Below are 16,560 nucleotides of genomic sequence, written 5' to 3'. Positions count from 1 at the left end.
AGAAACAGTGAGAGTTTCTGGTGTCAATCCTGGACCACAGCTCTCACTGAGGCGCTTGCTGACACTCCTCCACTCCAATTTGCTAGATACATGTATCCTCATGGGCATAATGTGCCTCAAATGAAAAGAGGAAACCACGCAACTAATGTATCATGCTTCATGCCTTAGTGGCTTTAGGCCCCCAAGCCCACCAGCAGCTTGGCCCATGAAGAGGACCATGGTTTTGAACTAATTGTGTGTGAAACTCCTTTAGCCCCAACTCGCCTCCCCCCATCCCACCCAAAAGAAAATCAACTCAATTTTTTTTTCCTAGCATAACTTTTACTGCCTACTTTTACTTTTATAAACAAAACTATGAAACTCGATAATGCATCTAATAGAGATTCTAGGTAAAATTTTTAGTAGAAGCAGAGTTTGCCGTATTGGTTGGTATCGGTGCATACCGACTACACCATACCAAACCATTGCACAGTACAGGAGGCGTACTGAGTGTGGATACATTAAACCAGCCCCCGTACCGACACAATAATAGAATAATATCAGTAAGGGATCCAGTACTGAGACGGCGAACCTTCAGCATAAGTTTAAACAAAATCATGATTATTAGCAGATGACGTACCCTTCAAATGCTAGCATAAAGTGCCGTTTCCCCATCCATTCTCTCCTAGACTCATAGAATCCATCACTGACACAACCACCTCCATCCTTTTCCCTCTCATCCAGTAGATTTTTTGCTGACTGCATAAAGACAATCAGATATATGAAGCATATAGCTACTATTGAAATATTGAGCAGATATAGACTGCTATATGATCATGTATTCAGTAAGGTCACGTATTTACCTCCCAAGTCATACCACGATCAACAATGAATGTAAATAATACAGTAGAAGCACCCGATAAATTATCAACAAAAACAGTCTGTAAAGAATATCATGAATATATGTGTGAGAACCAGAAATTACTGTTGTAATAGGTAATTTTGAAGGAAAAAAATTACCTTGGGTGATCCCTGCAATTCAATGATGTTACCTCTGATATCAACAATCCCCGAATCAAATTGCCCTTCACTTCGTGCATTGTGAACAAGAAGATCAAGAATGCTGATAAAAAGTTCAAAAAGCCTGGAAGAATAATTAATATGTTAATTGACTCAATGATAGTTTCTTGCACTGCAGCTAAAAGCATTTCTCAATTAATTACGGGCCTATTCTGGATTTCTGGAGGCAAGCCCAAAAGACGATTTAGAAAGCGTCCAACATCATGCATATCTGAATCTACTATGCGGCCAGTGACCTTTCCAGCATCCTTTCCATTGCCTGTATTAACCACCACAGAACTGACAGTTAAAAAAGAGAACGAGATGAAAAATTAATACAAGAATCTTGAAAATGGGAAAAAAGAAAACAAAAAAAGAAAAACTTGCATTTTAAATGAAAAACCCACTCAACAATGGACAGAACAAATACATGAAACAATATGGCTCTCAAGGATACAATGTGGACCTCTCCAAACATTTGGAGGAGATTTGGTAAGGTTATTTTATACAATATGGCTAGGCACTAATATACATGAACAAATTTGTGTGTGTGTGTGTGTCAAAATTCAATCACAGAAGTTCCCCACAAGGTCTGCGGAACCGTCCCGAACCGCCCGGTTCGGGGCGTCCCAGGCCGTACCACTAGTGAACCGGGACAGTTCCGCTATTGAAACCGAGACATCTCTGTCCGTCGCCAGAGGGGGAGAAGGAGAAGAAGAAAGAGGAAAAGATAGAGAAGGGGGAAGGGAGGGAGAGGGAGAAGAAGAAAGAGAGGCCAGCCGAGGCCAGCCGGCAAAGGCCAAGGAGCCTCCACACGAAGGAGGCGGAGGCCAAGGAGACGCGAACGCGGGGCTCCGCCTCCGGTTCCCTGTTTCGTTCGAAATAGAAGCCTAAAGGAGGCCCCTTTTATTTTTGTCTTTTTTAAGTTGAAGTCAGCAAGCCCCGCCTCTGCGTGTCCCCGGCCTTCGCCAGTCGGCTCCGACTGAGCTCTCTTTTCCTTCCTCTCTCCCTCCCTCCCCCACTCTCTCTTTTCCTCTCTCATTCTCCCTCTCCCCCGTCTCTTCTACTGTATCGGTACAGGCCCGGCACGGCACGGCACAGGCCCATACCGACTCGTCCTGCCAGACAACTGATACGGTGCCCGGTACCGGTTCCGCCAACATTAGTTCCCTATAACAAAATGGATAGACATCTTATACTGTCGAGAGGCGAGGGGTCAAAAGTCAGTGGCAAGACTACAGTAGATGTACGGGCGTGCCACCGGTATTGTGTTAGCTAGAAATAGGATGATCACAAGAAGATAATAATAGTGTGGGTCCAAATGCCTTAACCTTCAAGGACTTGTGGTAATGATTGAAGCAATCTACTGCTACTGCTACTCTTAAGGAAAAAGTCCTACCAGTAAACTACGAGTAAGATAAAGTAAAGATAAAGAAAAGATAATTAAAAAAGATAAATGGGATTCATGGATGTTTCGAAGGGTCTCCTTTTTTTAGCATTACAATATAATATTTATAAATGACCCTCTTTAACTATCTTGACACTTGTCCTTGCCATTGCATGCCACATGGGCCACTATTGCCAAGACTGGTAGGTAGTGCTACCGCTCTGCTCGCATCCTAGGTTGTGGTAAGATGGATGCCATTAATTAGTTTTGCCACTTGTCATCGCTAGTATTCCACATGGCCCACTATTCCATGTATGAGGATCAGCCCGACTAGACCGGCCTGGGCCTGGGCCTAGACCAACCTACTAGTGGGCCGATCTAGAGTGGAGTGCATGGCCCGAAGGCCTATTCCAATTAAAAAAATGGGGGCAAAAAACCATGTTTTAGTTGGAGACGAACTCCTGCCCGATCTCTGATGGGGGGCTAGGAATAACCTAGCCTCTGCTTCTATTTAAAGGCCCCCACCTCCTACTTACGAGCCACCATTGCCGATCACCGCTAGTATCGCTCTCTTCCTCTTCTTCTTTCGGAAGACCTTCCTTGGTACCCGCCGGAATCATGGAGCAAACCCTTGCCAGCAACAAGGTAATAAACCTTCTTCTCCTCACTCTTCATGTCCCTACGCTACCATCGCCGACCCAATTGAAGTCGGTCAGTCGCCGGATTCAGCCGCACACCCTCTCCCCTGTTTGGCGTGATCCTTTGTTTCTTCTTGTTCTTTCCACCATCGGCCAAAATCGGTAGTAAAGTTGCTCCAGTTCTTGTCGGAGTTCGGCTTTCTAGCCGGTGATATTGTCATCATCATTGATTTCTCCATGCTGAATTGTGCGGGGAGTTGTTGTTCCATGCTTTCTCTTCCCCTATTTCTCTTCTACCGGCCAACCACTGTCGCCACCATGGCCCACCACTCTGGTCACAATGACGGCTCAAGTAGCACCCCTCTTCCCTTCCTTTGTTTTGAGAAAAGAGAGGGATACCATATTCTCGTTTCCCCTCTTCCTTCTCTCTCTTTTTATCTCTGCTCTTTCTTTCTCTCTCTACCTGATTATGGGGATCTAGTGGAGGATCCCAAGTTTCAATCTATAGACCCTAGGTTAGCTCCAGTAGAGGGTTCTGGACTAGCCCATTTGTGACCTTTCTATATGTTGACCTCCACCTAGTCAGTGCCCGACATTCTTGAATCTCATCATTGATGACCCTGCCTTGCCCTCCTTGCTCTGATCTGACTTGTTTCATGATCCATTGGTTCCCCAGATCGAAACAGCTCATGTTATTGGGCATTGTTACCTGGTATATCGTGTCCTTTTTCTCTATTTCTTGATTCGCTCCACAATTAATTCTAATTATTATAAATTTTCTGGATATTGATTCGGTTCCATAGGCATGCAATCAATTGGACGAGAAGACGTTGAGCAAGGAGACTTCTGCTCTGATCCCTAAATCAAGGTAATCCCTAATATCTTTATTTAAATTAGTCACATGTTAGGTAGGATCGAGAAAATTAAGGATAAAAATAATTTGAATGCCAACATTCTGAATTAGGAACTTAGCAATGATTGGTTAATTATTATTGTTGATGATTGGTCAAGAACAAGTTGGTTTCATATTGATTTTTAAATTAGACATGTTAGGTGGGGACTGGTAGCATTGCAACTGAGTTGGTTGCAGCAATGGTAAGAATTCCTAGACACGATCACCTGTATTTACATATGCTTATTTGTACGTTGTGTGGTTTCGGTTTCATGGCTGATTGTTGTTGATATGTGATTGCTTGTACGATTATTTATGTTTTCTATATTATATGAATGTAGTAACTATTGATGGCTTTTCTAATGACTACATGAAAGTTTAAAAGGAATATAATATTATACTACATCACTTGGCATGAATAAAATTTAATAAACTGATAATTAAGAAAGAGGTGTTTAGACTAGCCGCATTAAACTATGGATAGCCTCATCACAGGTAGGAACATGGCAATATGGATAGCCTTGTCATGGGCAGGAACATGGCAATGTGAATAGCCTTGTCAGGAGCAAGAACGTGGCATTATGGATAGCCTGCCATAGGCAGAAATATGGCATTATGGATAGCCCTGCCATAGGCAGGAATGTGGTACTTGAGCTTGTTAGTCACAGGCTGGAGTGTGGCCATGGTTAGTCCAAAACCTAAAGATAATGTTGATTGATTCAGATCCAGTTATGAGAAATAGATGATAAGTTATATGAAACCACTGAGAGGATTTGTGATGATACACAATGTATGTTATATGCAAATATAACATTTTGAGTTATATACTGGATGCTTGATATGGTATTTCATGGTTTATATTTTCACTCTGATACTGTTTGTTTGGTATTCTCGAATTATACTATTATATTTGTGTGGATGTATGGGGGTTCTTACTAGACTATAATGTTCACAGCATCTCCTCTCTTTTTTCTTTCAAAGTTGCAGGATGCTTAGTACCTGGCTATGGTTGGGATCACAGGTGGAAGGATGAATAGGTAGAACATCATTGATATTGGTCGGATGGTTGAGTTTTGTATTTGTACAATTCTTGTTATTTGTTATAAATTGAGATCATTATTGTTCACTGATATTGAAGTTGCAACGAATTTACAAGCCTTACATATTCTCTAGGGCTTGCCCTAAGAAGTGTGCAGCCATGTCATGTGGCCAACCTGGGTGATGGGTTTGAGGCATGACAATGCGCATGGTAGGTAGTGCTACCACTCTTCTCAATTCTTGGATAGTTTAACTACTTCCACATCAAGGATATGATAACCATCATCCTTGAACTCTGCTCCACTAAAATCCTCATCCTAGGCTAATAGCTCTCATTCTCCTCGGTCTACACCATAATCAATTGACCTATACCCTTGATGTTTGGGCCTATATATTTGGCCTACACAGCCCACTTGAAGACCTGCTACTTGGTCTATTCTAGAGAACCTCCAGCACTTATTATTTGATTGGCCTTTGGAACACCATCGTCAATCTGGATGTGGTGTAAACACATATGAAGAGCATTTATAGATCACAATTGGTTGAGTACTTTAGTTGATTGCAATGGTGAATTCAAATCAGGAAATGTCACTTATATACCTCACTAGTATGTTTGGCCATCTGATTTTTCTACTATAGCAAATAGGCCTTGTAAAGCAGGATATGCTACGAAGTGTTCCATGCAGTATTGGTGAAGTTGCAAAACCATATTCAAGTGGCCATTGCATGGAGAGTTTAGGTAACATGAGTAAAGCAATAGTCACCTTACTATGACGAAGCACTTAAAGTACTACTAAGTGTATACTTACAGAGAACTGTATCCCTAACAATTCCAACTGATATTAGAGCAGCTTTAGCCTTGGTGATAAATTCCTGAACACTAGCTGGATTCTCAGATGAACATCCAGGAGGCACGACCGGCAAAGGATCCTGATAAGCTAAAGAAATGTGAATTTACATGGTATTCAGCTTTGAACCAAAAAAATAGCACAAAATAAGTTTGAACAGAAACAGCTATAAAAACCTGCTCCATTATTCCTCTATACATCATTGCAAGCGCCCTCTTTCCATAATTGCTATCATAATTAAAAGCACTTAATGATAGACCAGCCCTATAGAAACAATAAAAAAGAATATGGAATGAGAACAAACACATATTATTCTCTTGTATTTTAGTTCAAGTTTGAGCATATTGTGTTAGTTGAACACAAACAATCAATTATATCAGAATTAACCTGCGATCTCCTTGTGTTAGAGCTCCAAGAGACTCTAATCTCTTTGCTACAATTGATGCAAATCGCCGTTCACCACCAAGATTTGTAAAAAGAAGCCTAAAAGCATAAAATTAAAATTAAAGAGCAAGACAATTAAAATTGAAGCATATAAAATTATAAACTTCTTTAAGAAAAAAGGAAAAGAAAAAGATTGAGCACATATTATCTGGCCAGATTCTGGGAGACCACTGCAAATAAAATTGAAGAGCAAGACAAGGCAATGCACTTTCATAAAATGACTTCCTTCAGCCATATACTAGCTTAAAGAAAGAACAAAGAAGTAATGAATGAGATGATGCCAGAAAAATACGGAAGAACTCCTCTTTAGCGACTCAATCACTAGAAAGTGCACAAGTCATTAGGTTACATTTAGTAATAGAAATGCAATTTGCCCTTAGATGGGTAAATTTAGGTTCTTTTGACTATTTTAATACATTTTGAATATTTGTTAGGCTGAAATTTGGACGTTCTTAGACATTCTTCGCTTCCCAAGGATAAGTAGTTTAAATCTTAGTTGGGAAATGGTTTTGACAAGCAAAAGTAAGATTATTTTGAGGGTAAAATAGTTATTCCAACTGCCTTTGTTAATTTTACTTCATATATTTGGCTCTATATTTCTGACATGCAAAAAAATTGCCAATAAAAGCTAGTGAAGTCTTTAAAATTATGGTAAGCAGAGGGAGAAGTAACAGAACAAAATGTCAAAGAGTACACAGGAATAGTTGCATTCTAGAAAAAAATCATAAACATACAATAAACATATGTCAAATGGACTTTTAAGAAAACCTAAGAGACTCATCTAGTTACAGTTATAAGAAACGACCTATATTGAGGTGCAGAAGCTTGATTAGAGCGATGAGTTCTTCCAAACTGTTGAATGGCACGGTCAGCACTCCAAGGAAGCTCTAGAGTTATATGTACCCTTCTTTTCTGGCAACCATAATTCACATGATGCTCAATCGAAAGATACTTTCTGAGGTAGCAAATTCTTGAAGAATTCAAACATGAGGGAGAAGGCAAAGCTCAAGAAGAGATAAACCTGATTTACTGCCCTTCTATCAGCCTGTAGAGACACACCAGCTGAACCTGCTTCAGATATTATAGCAACCAACTTTTTGCCATCCATAAACAATTGTTTCTCATGCATATTAACCATTTCCATGGCAACTTCCTTTCTGCAGAGCAATAAAAAAAATCATTTCGATTTTAATATGATAAAAAAATTGAAAACTAAAGTTACACAAATCCATCCTCACGTGTTGCGCGCCTGATAAATAACACCTTTTCCAGTTGAAGCCCTTATTAGCATACCTCGCCTACCAGTCATTTCTGCAACATTTTCAGGGCCCCCTAACTGCAGATATACATGAACAGTTGAGTAGCTTACTGGTAAAGATACAAATCCACATTGAAAAAGTTAATGAGATAAAATGTGCTGATGATAACCATAATTTTCGATTGTCTACATTCAACAATCACTAGATTGATAGAATAGAACTTTCCAGTTGTCAGTGGCATAACTAGCAAAATGTAATTGTTTCTGGAAGTATTCGTTGTAAGTACATTATAGGCTCATTCTTATAATACAATACTTGAACAAAGTAAACCATCAGCATAGATACACCATAAGCACAGTGCAATAGAAGGAAGCATAGAGCATCATATCCACACTCTATAATAATGACCCATGACCTCACCAAAGAAGGCTTGTCGAAAGGTTATTATTTAGGGTCCTTACATTGCTTAAGTACCCAAGACCACCCCAAAGCACAACAGGTGTAGGACTATACCTACGTAGGACATTACACACTCCCCTCATTTAAGCCCTAGCATCCTCACCAACAGAAGAGTCCAATCATAAGCACCACAAGAGCTCAAGATCAGCCATCAAAGTGCCCATGCTGCAACATCCCCTGGTCACACATGGGTCGTGGGCTAGGCCAACTCTAATATCATTTGTAACTACCCAAGCCTCACCCAAAAGGACTAGCTAGATGGTTATCAAATGGGGTCCTTGGCCTTGCTAAGTACCCAAGACCTCCAATGCACAAGTCCTGTGGGACTAACTGCACGGTCATGCAGGTCCTAACACTATACAAAGATCAGTGCAGAAGAATGAAAAACATATGTAATTGTGATCAACTGATTAGATCATGGATAGATTAGCTCGGTATCAGTTGGTGAGCAAAAAGATCACAACAATTCAGCACCTCTATGACCTATTTTCCAGTGTCTGGACTATGGAACCCAAGGGAAATCTGATGACTTTTTGGCATTGGCTGAGCAGACCCCCTTCTCCACCAAGGAGAAAGTCTGGTTTCTACCATAGCAATGGACCAATTGTAGCATATTTGCAAATGAATATGGGGTTTTGAACTTGTGAAAACTAAAACTCAAAAGAGCAAGGACACCGATAATGTCTAGGGTATGTAATGCTTAGAAGTATAAATAAAACAAAGGAACTCAGTAAAACAAGTGCAACAGTTCTTCTAGAACACACACACCTAGGAATTCTAGTTGCACCGTATAGATAACAGCTACGGTTAAATATATAGCATCTGAAACTGAATTTGAGATGATCACCAGATATCGAACTTTTGTAAGAAAAAATCTATGTACAAATGACCAAATAATACAGAGTGTCATTGTTTTGATCATGCCACATTATGAAATATGCAACATGATATTGTTGCCCAAGATGGCTAAGTATAACATTTACTAGGGTAAATCTGTGTAAATATAAAAATAAAGTTTGGTAGACATAAAAGCATATCTTCAGCGCTTGAACAATCTCTATTTCAGTTCAATGACGATAAAGTTTTATTCATATAAAAATTAATCTTGAACGTTGATGACTAAATTTGAACATAATACTTGATTTTAAAACAAGAAAAAACTCTTTGCAAATTGGGTAACAATAATGATAATATAATAAAAGCAAATTAATTATATTTTCCTGCAATTCTAACAGATTTGATGATTCCAAGGAGTATTGAGGCCTGTTCATGATAAGGACACCTACCTGATCAATTAAATCATCCAAAGGATTGTTAGGCAGATCCAAAGACCGGATTATATCCAAAATTTTTGATTTTCGCTCCTGTGCAGCTTCATACCTGACGAATTATAGTATAAATGTCATTTGTCAATTATGTGATCACAGAGCAATTTATTGGTGTTCAAGTATATACCTCTTCAAGAGTTCAGCTACATAGGCATCCCTTGCCTTGAAATATTCATTAGTTTTCTCCCTGCATGAGTAGCATGACCAATCATCGGGAAGTATATCTGTCCAAGGAGGCACTAAACAAGCAGGGTGGACTAGTCGACCACAACAGGAACAGCGAAGCAACAATTTCTTCTCCTTACATGATAATAAATACATCAGCAACAGAGAAACGGAAATAGACAATACAAAAGATATTATAAGTAGAAAATAAAAGTCACCTCTTCACTGTTGCAAATTTCACATATTTGGAACTCTTCATCAGATTCTGTTGATTCATGATCGGACTCGGCTGCAACAATCATAAGAGTTCTATCAATAGGTAGACTAATGAACATTTAAGACTTCAGTGCACCTACCCAAAAATATATAAATTAGTTTAACCTATTAATTTACAACAACAAAAAAAGCAAATTGGGCACAAAAATTATGACAACAGAATGATGGCACCGTGCAGCATCAGTGTCTTTTGGATGCCTACCAAATACTGAACTTTTATAAATACTGCTACCATCTAACTTGGTTCCACACCACCTAGTTTCTTCATTAGTATAATGTCATTTTAGGTTTTTCAAGAACTTCTCTAGCAATCCCTTTAATGTGTTCTAGCAAATCATCTCACAACCTTTCTAGTTCAGTTCTGAAATTTTTGTTCCCTTTTTTAGTAACTTATCTCTAGAACTTTTTTTTATCTTACAAGTTTTTGTTGTTTTGCTTCTTTTCTTCTTGGTCCTTTGGTGTATAAGACTGTTATGAAGGGTCATCTTACAATCTTTTGCACATTGATCTCTCATTTCTCTGGAAAAAATTAACTCTTAGAAATTTGATCCAAACCTACAAGTAACCAAACCTTCATTTCTCTTCCAAAAACAAGTATACGAAATTGCTAGATGATAGACCACCACAAACTCCAGCAGTTAAAATCATATGCGCAAATGTAAGAAATTGTTTATGTAGGGGCTCGTTTGGTTGGAGGTAAGTAAAAACAGTTTAAAAGTGCAGTACAAAGAATTAATTTGCCAAAGTCATTTGCCAAGAAACTGTAGACCATTTCAAATGCTTGTTTGTATGGATAAAGTCTACTTCTTTAGACTTTCAATGTTTGTTTTGAAGTAAGTCACATTGTGTTGAATTATTAAAGAGGCACCAAATATTTGGAAGTGCCACTTCAGCACTAGTCGAGTGGTAGTCAAAAACTTAAACATTTATCGCGATTGTGAAAGTTATGTTTCTGGGTTCCTCAAACAAAAGTGCTAGAAGTGCCCAATTTCACTTAAACTCAATTTCTCCAATGCTCACTTACCAACAACCAGATGGACCCTAATTGAAAGCCAACTTATGATTAACTGGAAAGTGATCATACAACCAACAGAGCTAGCATGAAAATTTCAATCAAGGTTTAAAATTTTGGCAGAAATTGATCGATTTCGGCCATGACCAAACCAAAACTGACCCCCCCAGTTTCGGGTTTCGGTCAGTTTCAGCTGAAACTAGCTTGTTGCCGTCCTGTTTCGGTGGTTTTGGCTAGTTTCACCGAAACTGATCGAAATTAGTTTTAAATACTTATTCTGAATACTATTTTGATGTTTAAAATATATTGGGGACATTTCTTTATTTAATTAGTACATAGGCTATCGAATATTAATTTCAATTACTTTTCTTTCCTTTTAAGTATATAATGTTATAAATGAATATAAATAGTGAATATAAGTATATAATTATTAATGAGCTAAGGACTTCGAGGAGGCCCCTATTAAAGCGCATTATGATAACTAATGCAAACAAATAAACATAAGACACTTCAAAGAAATAATATCTTTTTGATACAAAATGAATAAAATATTATATAATTACATGCATCTATTAAATAGTCACTTATCCACAAAAATATGAGAATTCAATATATTTATCAATTCTACTAGAAAATGAAGAAGATTTGAATGCACTCAACCAAGAAATGCTGAACCGGTACCGGTAGGCATACCGGTCGCCTACCGGACCGATTCGAGACCGGTTCGTACCAGAACCGGTCTGGTCAGAACCGGTCATTTATTTATATTTTTTTTTTAAAGCTTCAAAGTTGCCAAATATAATGGATTTTAAAAACTGAAGTTTATTGACAAAATATACTTCTTCATAGAAAAAAAAATTAAAGTAATATTTTGCTTACATGCAATATTAATTTCAGTCTAAAATTGCTGAAACTATACAACGAAAGCAACCATAAAACGCAAAATGCTCTAAAATGCTAATTAATAACTTTTCTACACATTTTCTTTTCTCTCTTTTTCTATTCTTTTGAATTTTTCCTGATTTTTTTTGACTTATGACCGAAACTCCGAACTTGGAGCAAAATTTCTTAAACCGCTGAAACTGCCAAAACTGAAACTCCACAAACTTGATCTATACCAAAACTAAACCCAATGTCAAAGAATACAAATAAATAAAACCAAAGAGGCAATCATAGTTGCAATATAAAAAAAACAAAAAGAAATTCCAGATAAGATTCAAAGAATCATTGATGACCATCAGTTTCAACGTGCAAGAAGTTTATGTTACCCTTTTAAAGTGCCTAAGTTCAGAAACCATGCTTGTATAGTTTGTATAGTGTACCTAACAGAATTTAACTGTAAGTTTCTAAATACAGTAGTCCATAAGAAAATAACGGAGCATGTGATAGATGGGCAAGCATACAGGTTCAGGTTTTCAGTTTCCAATACTGAGTTCTCTCTTATGATAGATATGGTAGAATCAAGTGATAAACCAGTCCGCCAACAGGACACACACACATACATATCAAAATCTCATGAAGTACCCTAATTTTTGCTAGTCTAAAATGATTTATTACTAGATTAAAATTAACTAAAGTTCAACAGAGAATAGAAAGAGCAATATGATATTAAATTACAGGATAAGGCCAACATCAACATTAAACCATGTGGTTGTTTTTAGAGCAAAACAAGAAAACCAGTGTCATAGAATTATACACTCTTGTACTTCATTTTCCATTTAAAACGAAGTACCACAATCCATGACTACCATTAAAAATATCAGCATTGTAGAAACTCACTTTGAGAATCCTCATCACTTTCGTCATCACTTGCAGCTTTCCATTTTGCAACTTTTCTCACCCTTCCTTTACATGAGACACCAGGAGTTGCAGAATGCCTCTTCCGCTGGAGCTCTCTGACACTTTCTTCTAAAGTAAAGTTTAGAGGAAAAGCTGTTTTATAATGCAGCAGTGTTAAGAAAAAGGATCATCAACAAGTTGAGCACACACCTGGTGCTGAGTCAGGCTTTGGAGGCAAGGGATAGTTTTCTTCCACCAGTTTAAGAAGGAGTTCACGAGGACCCGAAACAAAGTCATCCAACTCAAGACCCTGCTCCACAAACCGGTCAACTAAAAAAAAGGGAGAAAAAGCTTCGAGAATGCATAACTGAACTGTGGAGACTGTGCTTAAAACGTAAGATCAATAATAGAAGGAAACAATGGTCTTAAATAAATATAGAACAAGGTACGCACATATTTTGTTACAGCTTCCTCAGTTCGGGCTTCTCCAGTGCTTTGAAGACCAATCACGACACACTTATCGTCTGCCAGTGCCTGTTTGGCCAGCCTCAAAGCAGCAGGAACTTTAGCTGACATACACATGTGTCTGAAAAAACGCTGTCAACACCACAGCATCAACATCCAATCTTTATAATCATGGAGAAAATTGCATGTGCACGCAAGCAGACTCACGTACACAAGTCCAAGCAAGTGATGCAAGCACTAAAAGCAGCATTGAGGTTTAGTATTTATTATCATTGGACCATCAAACACACAATAATGTAATTTTGAAGAAGATTTAACCCATACACATGCCTCACATGTACACACTTTAACAAGAAATTTGGAACAATTAAAAACTACCTGATGGCTAGCCCAGTATAGCCGCCAAACCTGACTTGATATGGGCTTCTCCTCTGAAAGAAATGCACTTGCTGATAGTAGCTCCACCCGTAACTCAGCCCAAAACTCAGCTGCTTTCTTATACATAACCTAGAATTTGAAGGAATCACATGAAACTTAAAAAAGAAGCTGCATTAAAATCTAATATTTAAAAGCAGAGTGAAAGGAGAAAATAGAAAAGGACGGGTATGTAAGGATGCATTATGCAATAATTGAAATCTAAAATTTCAGTAAATCACCCAAAGTGGCAAAAGAAATGAGTAAGGTAAAAATCTAGACAAGGACAATCATAACCATAACCATCCAGCTTTGTGCCATTTATTTGGAGTCAGCTTTATGGATCCTCATCTCTCAAGCATTGCTATTAACGGCTAGCTCAGATGTTATATCAAGCTTACCATATCCTTAATATAAACCTTGATATTAGTCATTTTGGTTCCTGAAAGTCGCAGCATATTTTCATGGATGGGCAACCATTACTCAGAACACAGTGTAATAAGACAGGCCAACCAACTGGAACCAAATATAATGATGAATAAACTAGATTTAAGATATAGACCAGGTGCAGCATGACAAACCCAAAATGATACCAAGAAGCAGCCAAAGTAAATGAATAACTAAACAAAATTGCAGGATGAGGAAACATTAAGAAACTCTATGAAATTTCTGATACTATTATATAGCCTCATGAAGAAACTAGCAGGAAGCTCAAAAAATGCAGGCAGAAATCAAATCCCAAAATAGTAGCTAAAACAATGGAAAACAACCAAATTGATATATCTTAAGAAGACTATGCTCTCTCATCGTGTTTCAACTTAATTTTTAGAACTATAGCATACCAAATTGAAAATGGAAACTTTGGCCAAATTGTTTAGACCTTAAGAATGTGGGTGTGAGAGAGAGAGAGAGCACGGGGCGGGCTCGGGAGGTGCGGAGAGGGGAGGGGAAGCTAAGAGAATGGAAACCTTCAGTACTAGACTAAAGGTCACGACAAATTTTCATAGTGGGCTATATTGATTCTATTTAAATTCCGTGAAAATAAATCAACTAAGCAGAGATGCAGCATTTATACGATAAACCACACAACATGAAGATAGAGGTGCTGCGAGCAGCATAACATGGTCCACTACAATGAAACAACAATCAAAACCAGAAATGCAGTTTGAGAAAGTAATAAAAACTTCCTCAAAAAATTATACTTTCTTGATGAAATCAGTCTTAAGTTCAAATTCCAAAATGGAAATGATGGCAAAAGAAGTAAAAGAAAGAAATTGTAAAAAGGTTGGCCCAGTTAAAAGAAAGAAATTGTAGAGAATTCAGAAAGCAAGGTCTGGACCTATACCGGTCATTGGCCAGCATTGTAACACTTTAAATGTTTTATCTAAGTCACATAGCACTTAAACAATCTGAAGCAAAGAAGAAAGATAAAAGTATAGCGTAGCCAACTCACACAAAGTGAAGATAGTTATTTCATGCATGCAATGATAACATTTTATGAAACCTTGCTTCTAGTCTAGAAAGTACATAATATTGTGTCCTTAATCTCAGAGAGACAGAAAAACTAATATATTGCAAAAAGATTACGTCTATCAGTCTAATTTACAAGCTGTGCCCGAAACTATTGTCAGCTGCTGAAATCCTGAAACTCTAGACCTGGACGAACTCTGTTTTCTTTCATTTTCTTAGACCTGTGGGTAGGGGTGCAAATGGGTCGGGTCGGCTCGGGTCGGGTCGGGTCCTGAGTGACCCCGACCCGACTCAGTTTTCTGTTCGGATCCTAATTTTGGACCCATACCCAACCCAGTTGAAGATCGGGTCGGGTCGGGTCGGATCCGAGTCGGGTCCGGGTCCGAATCGGGTCCAATTTTTTTATGCTTTTGGAAAAGAATTTGGGCAGATCTAATTTGGTCATATCATAATTATGAGGTGCTGGGTGACCTAGAATTGAAAGACTTGCAATTGACCTCCAGTCAGAACAGATGACCTATGACGTACTAACTAAGTCGGTCTGCAAGCCAAATTTCATATCACACTATTTTTTATCTGTATGACTGATTGGACGGAACTTGGTGTCTCCCAACTCCCCTCTCACGAGGGCAAAAAAAATCCCAGACCTTCTTCCAAAATCCAATTCCATTGCAGAAAAGTAGGCACATGACCCATATTCAGTTCAGCGTTCCCTCACTTTCTGCCTTCAAAAGTTAAAAGAAACAAAAACCAAAAAACAGAAGGAAAAAAAAACCAGCTACCCAGACACCAGAGGTATCAACAGTGTAATAGATCGAGAGAGAATCAGGACGGGCTGAGGTTCCTTTGGATACTGTGAACCTATGCCTGTTGCTATCCTTCCAAGCTTCAACCCGACTCCCCTTAGGCTTTTCCTCTCTCTCTCTCTCTCTCTCTCTCTCTCTCTTCGGGTCGGGTCGGGTCCGTTCGGTAAACCCAGACCCGACCCAGAAAATGATTCGGATCCAATTTTCGGACCCGACCCGAACCCGCGGGTCCTAAAATTCGAGTCGGGTCGGGTCTATGCGGGTCAGGTCGGGTCGACCCATTTGCAGCCTTACTGTGGGTCGGAAAGAAAAGATGCCATTAACTGGCGCATTACAAATTAGTCAAATAGTAGTAAAATTTCACACTAAAAGAATTGATGAAGACTGAACTTTTTGAAGCCAAATCGAGAATGAGTTGTTCCACAGAGAAACATAGATCAGAATTTAAATTTCATATACGAGCTGCTTCTTAAAGGGCCATTGCTTGGTAGAACGGTGAAGGCTTGGGCTGACTAGTGCAATGGCACAGGTCCGAGTCCTGGGGCAAGCCACTTTGTGTAATAAAATGCAAAAGGTGAAAATCTGTCCCTGGTTTGCCCCTCCCAGGACCCCGAATTGTTGGGAATATAACTGGGTATTGAGATTTATTTGCTACTTGTTAAAGTACAGGTTTGTGATGGTGGGACAGAAAGCCCATTAGCCATGCAGTATAGACAGGTTGCCACATGAGGCATCAACTGAAGAACTCAAAGGTGATCACCTATAGCAGAATATTCTAATGTATTGTGACAATTAAAGTACATGAATTATTGGGGATTAAGGGTCACTTTGAAGCCAGGAAT

At 38.7% G+C, this 16,560-nt stretch overlaps 1 protein-coding gene across 3 annotated transcripts in view; it reads right to left on the bottom strand.

Moving 5' to 3' along the window:
- The window catches only part of EMB1135 (RING/FYVE/PHD zinc finger superfamily protein), a 49,403-nt gene that overhangs the window by 16,334 nt on the left and 16,509 nt on the right, over positions 1-16,560 (bottom strand). The window contains exons 11-27 of one of the 3 annotated variants that reach the window (XM_008792778.5): positions 13,407-13,535; positions 13,017-13,160; positions 12,774-12,873; positions 12,564-12,692; positions 9,715-9,785; positions 9,459-9,631; positions 9,290-9,383; positions 7,524-7,621; positions 7,307-7,442; positions 7,091-7,197; positions 6,229-6,324; positions 6,018-6,105; positions 5,803-5,923; positions 1,207-1,318; positions 1,000-1,123; positions 843-920; positions 620-738 (exon numbers count right to left, since the gene is read on the bottom strand). In XM_008792778.5, the coding sequence (XP_008791000.3) occupies positions 620-738; positions 843-920; positions 1,000-1,123; positions 1,207-1,318; positions 5,803-5,923; positions 6,018-6,105; positions 6,229-6,324; positions 7,091-7,197; positions 7,307-7,442; positions 7,524-7,621; positions 9,290-9,383; positions 9,459-9,631; positions 9,715-9,785; positions 12,564-12,692; positions 12,774-12,873; positions 13,017-13,160; positions 13,407-13,535 (1,919 nt within the window). The remainder of the gene's footprint in view (positions 1-619; positions 739-842; positions 921-999; positions 1,124-1,206; positions 1,319-5,802; positions 5,924-6,017; positions 6,106-6,228; positions 6,325-7,090; positions 7,198-7,306; positions 7,443-7,523; positions 7,622-9,289; positions 9,384-9,458; positions 9,632-9,714; positions 9,786-12,563; positions 12,693-12,773; positions 12,874-13,016; positions 13,161-13,406; positions 13,536-16,560) is intronic. The other 2 variants (XM_008792780.5, XM_008792779.5) reach the window with 2 other exon arrangements.

The sequence above is a fragment of the Phoenix dactylifera genome, chromosome 8, assembly GCF_051530095.1.
Source record: "Phoenix dactylifera cultivar Ajwa chromosome 8, Ajwa_hap1_PhDact_Kaust_v1.1, whole genome shotgun sequence".
NCBI classification, from domain to species: Eukaryota; Viridiplantae; Streptophyta; class Magnoliopsida; order Arecales; family Arecaceae; genus Phoenix; species Phoenix dactylifera.
The sequence above is the reverse complement of the archived record's forward strand: the minus strand, read 5'-3'. Positions and strand labels throughout refer to the sequence as shown.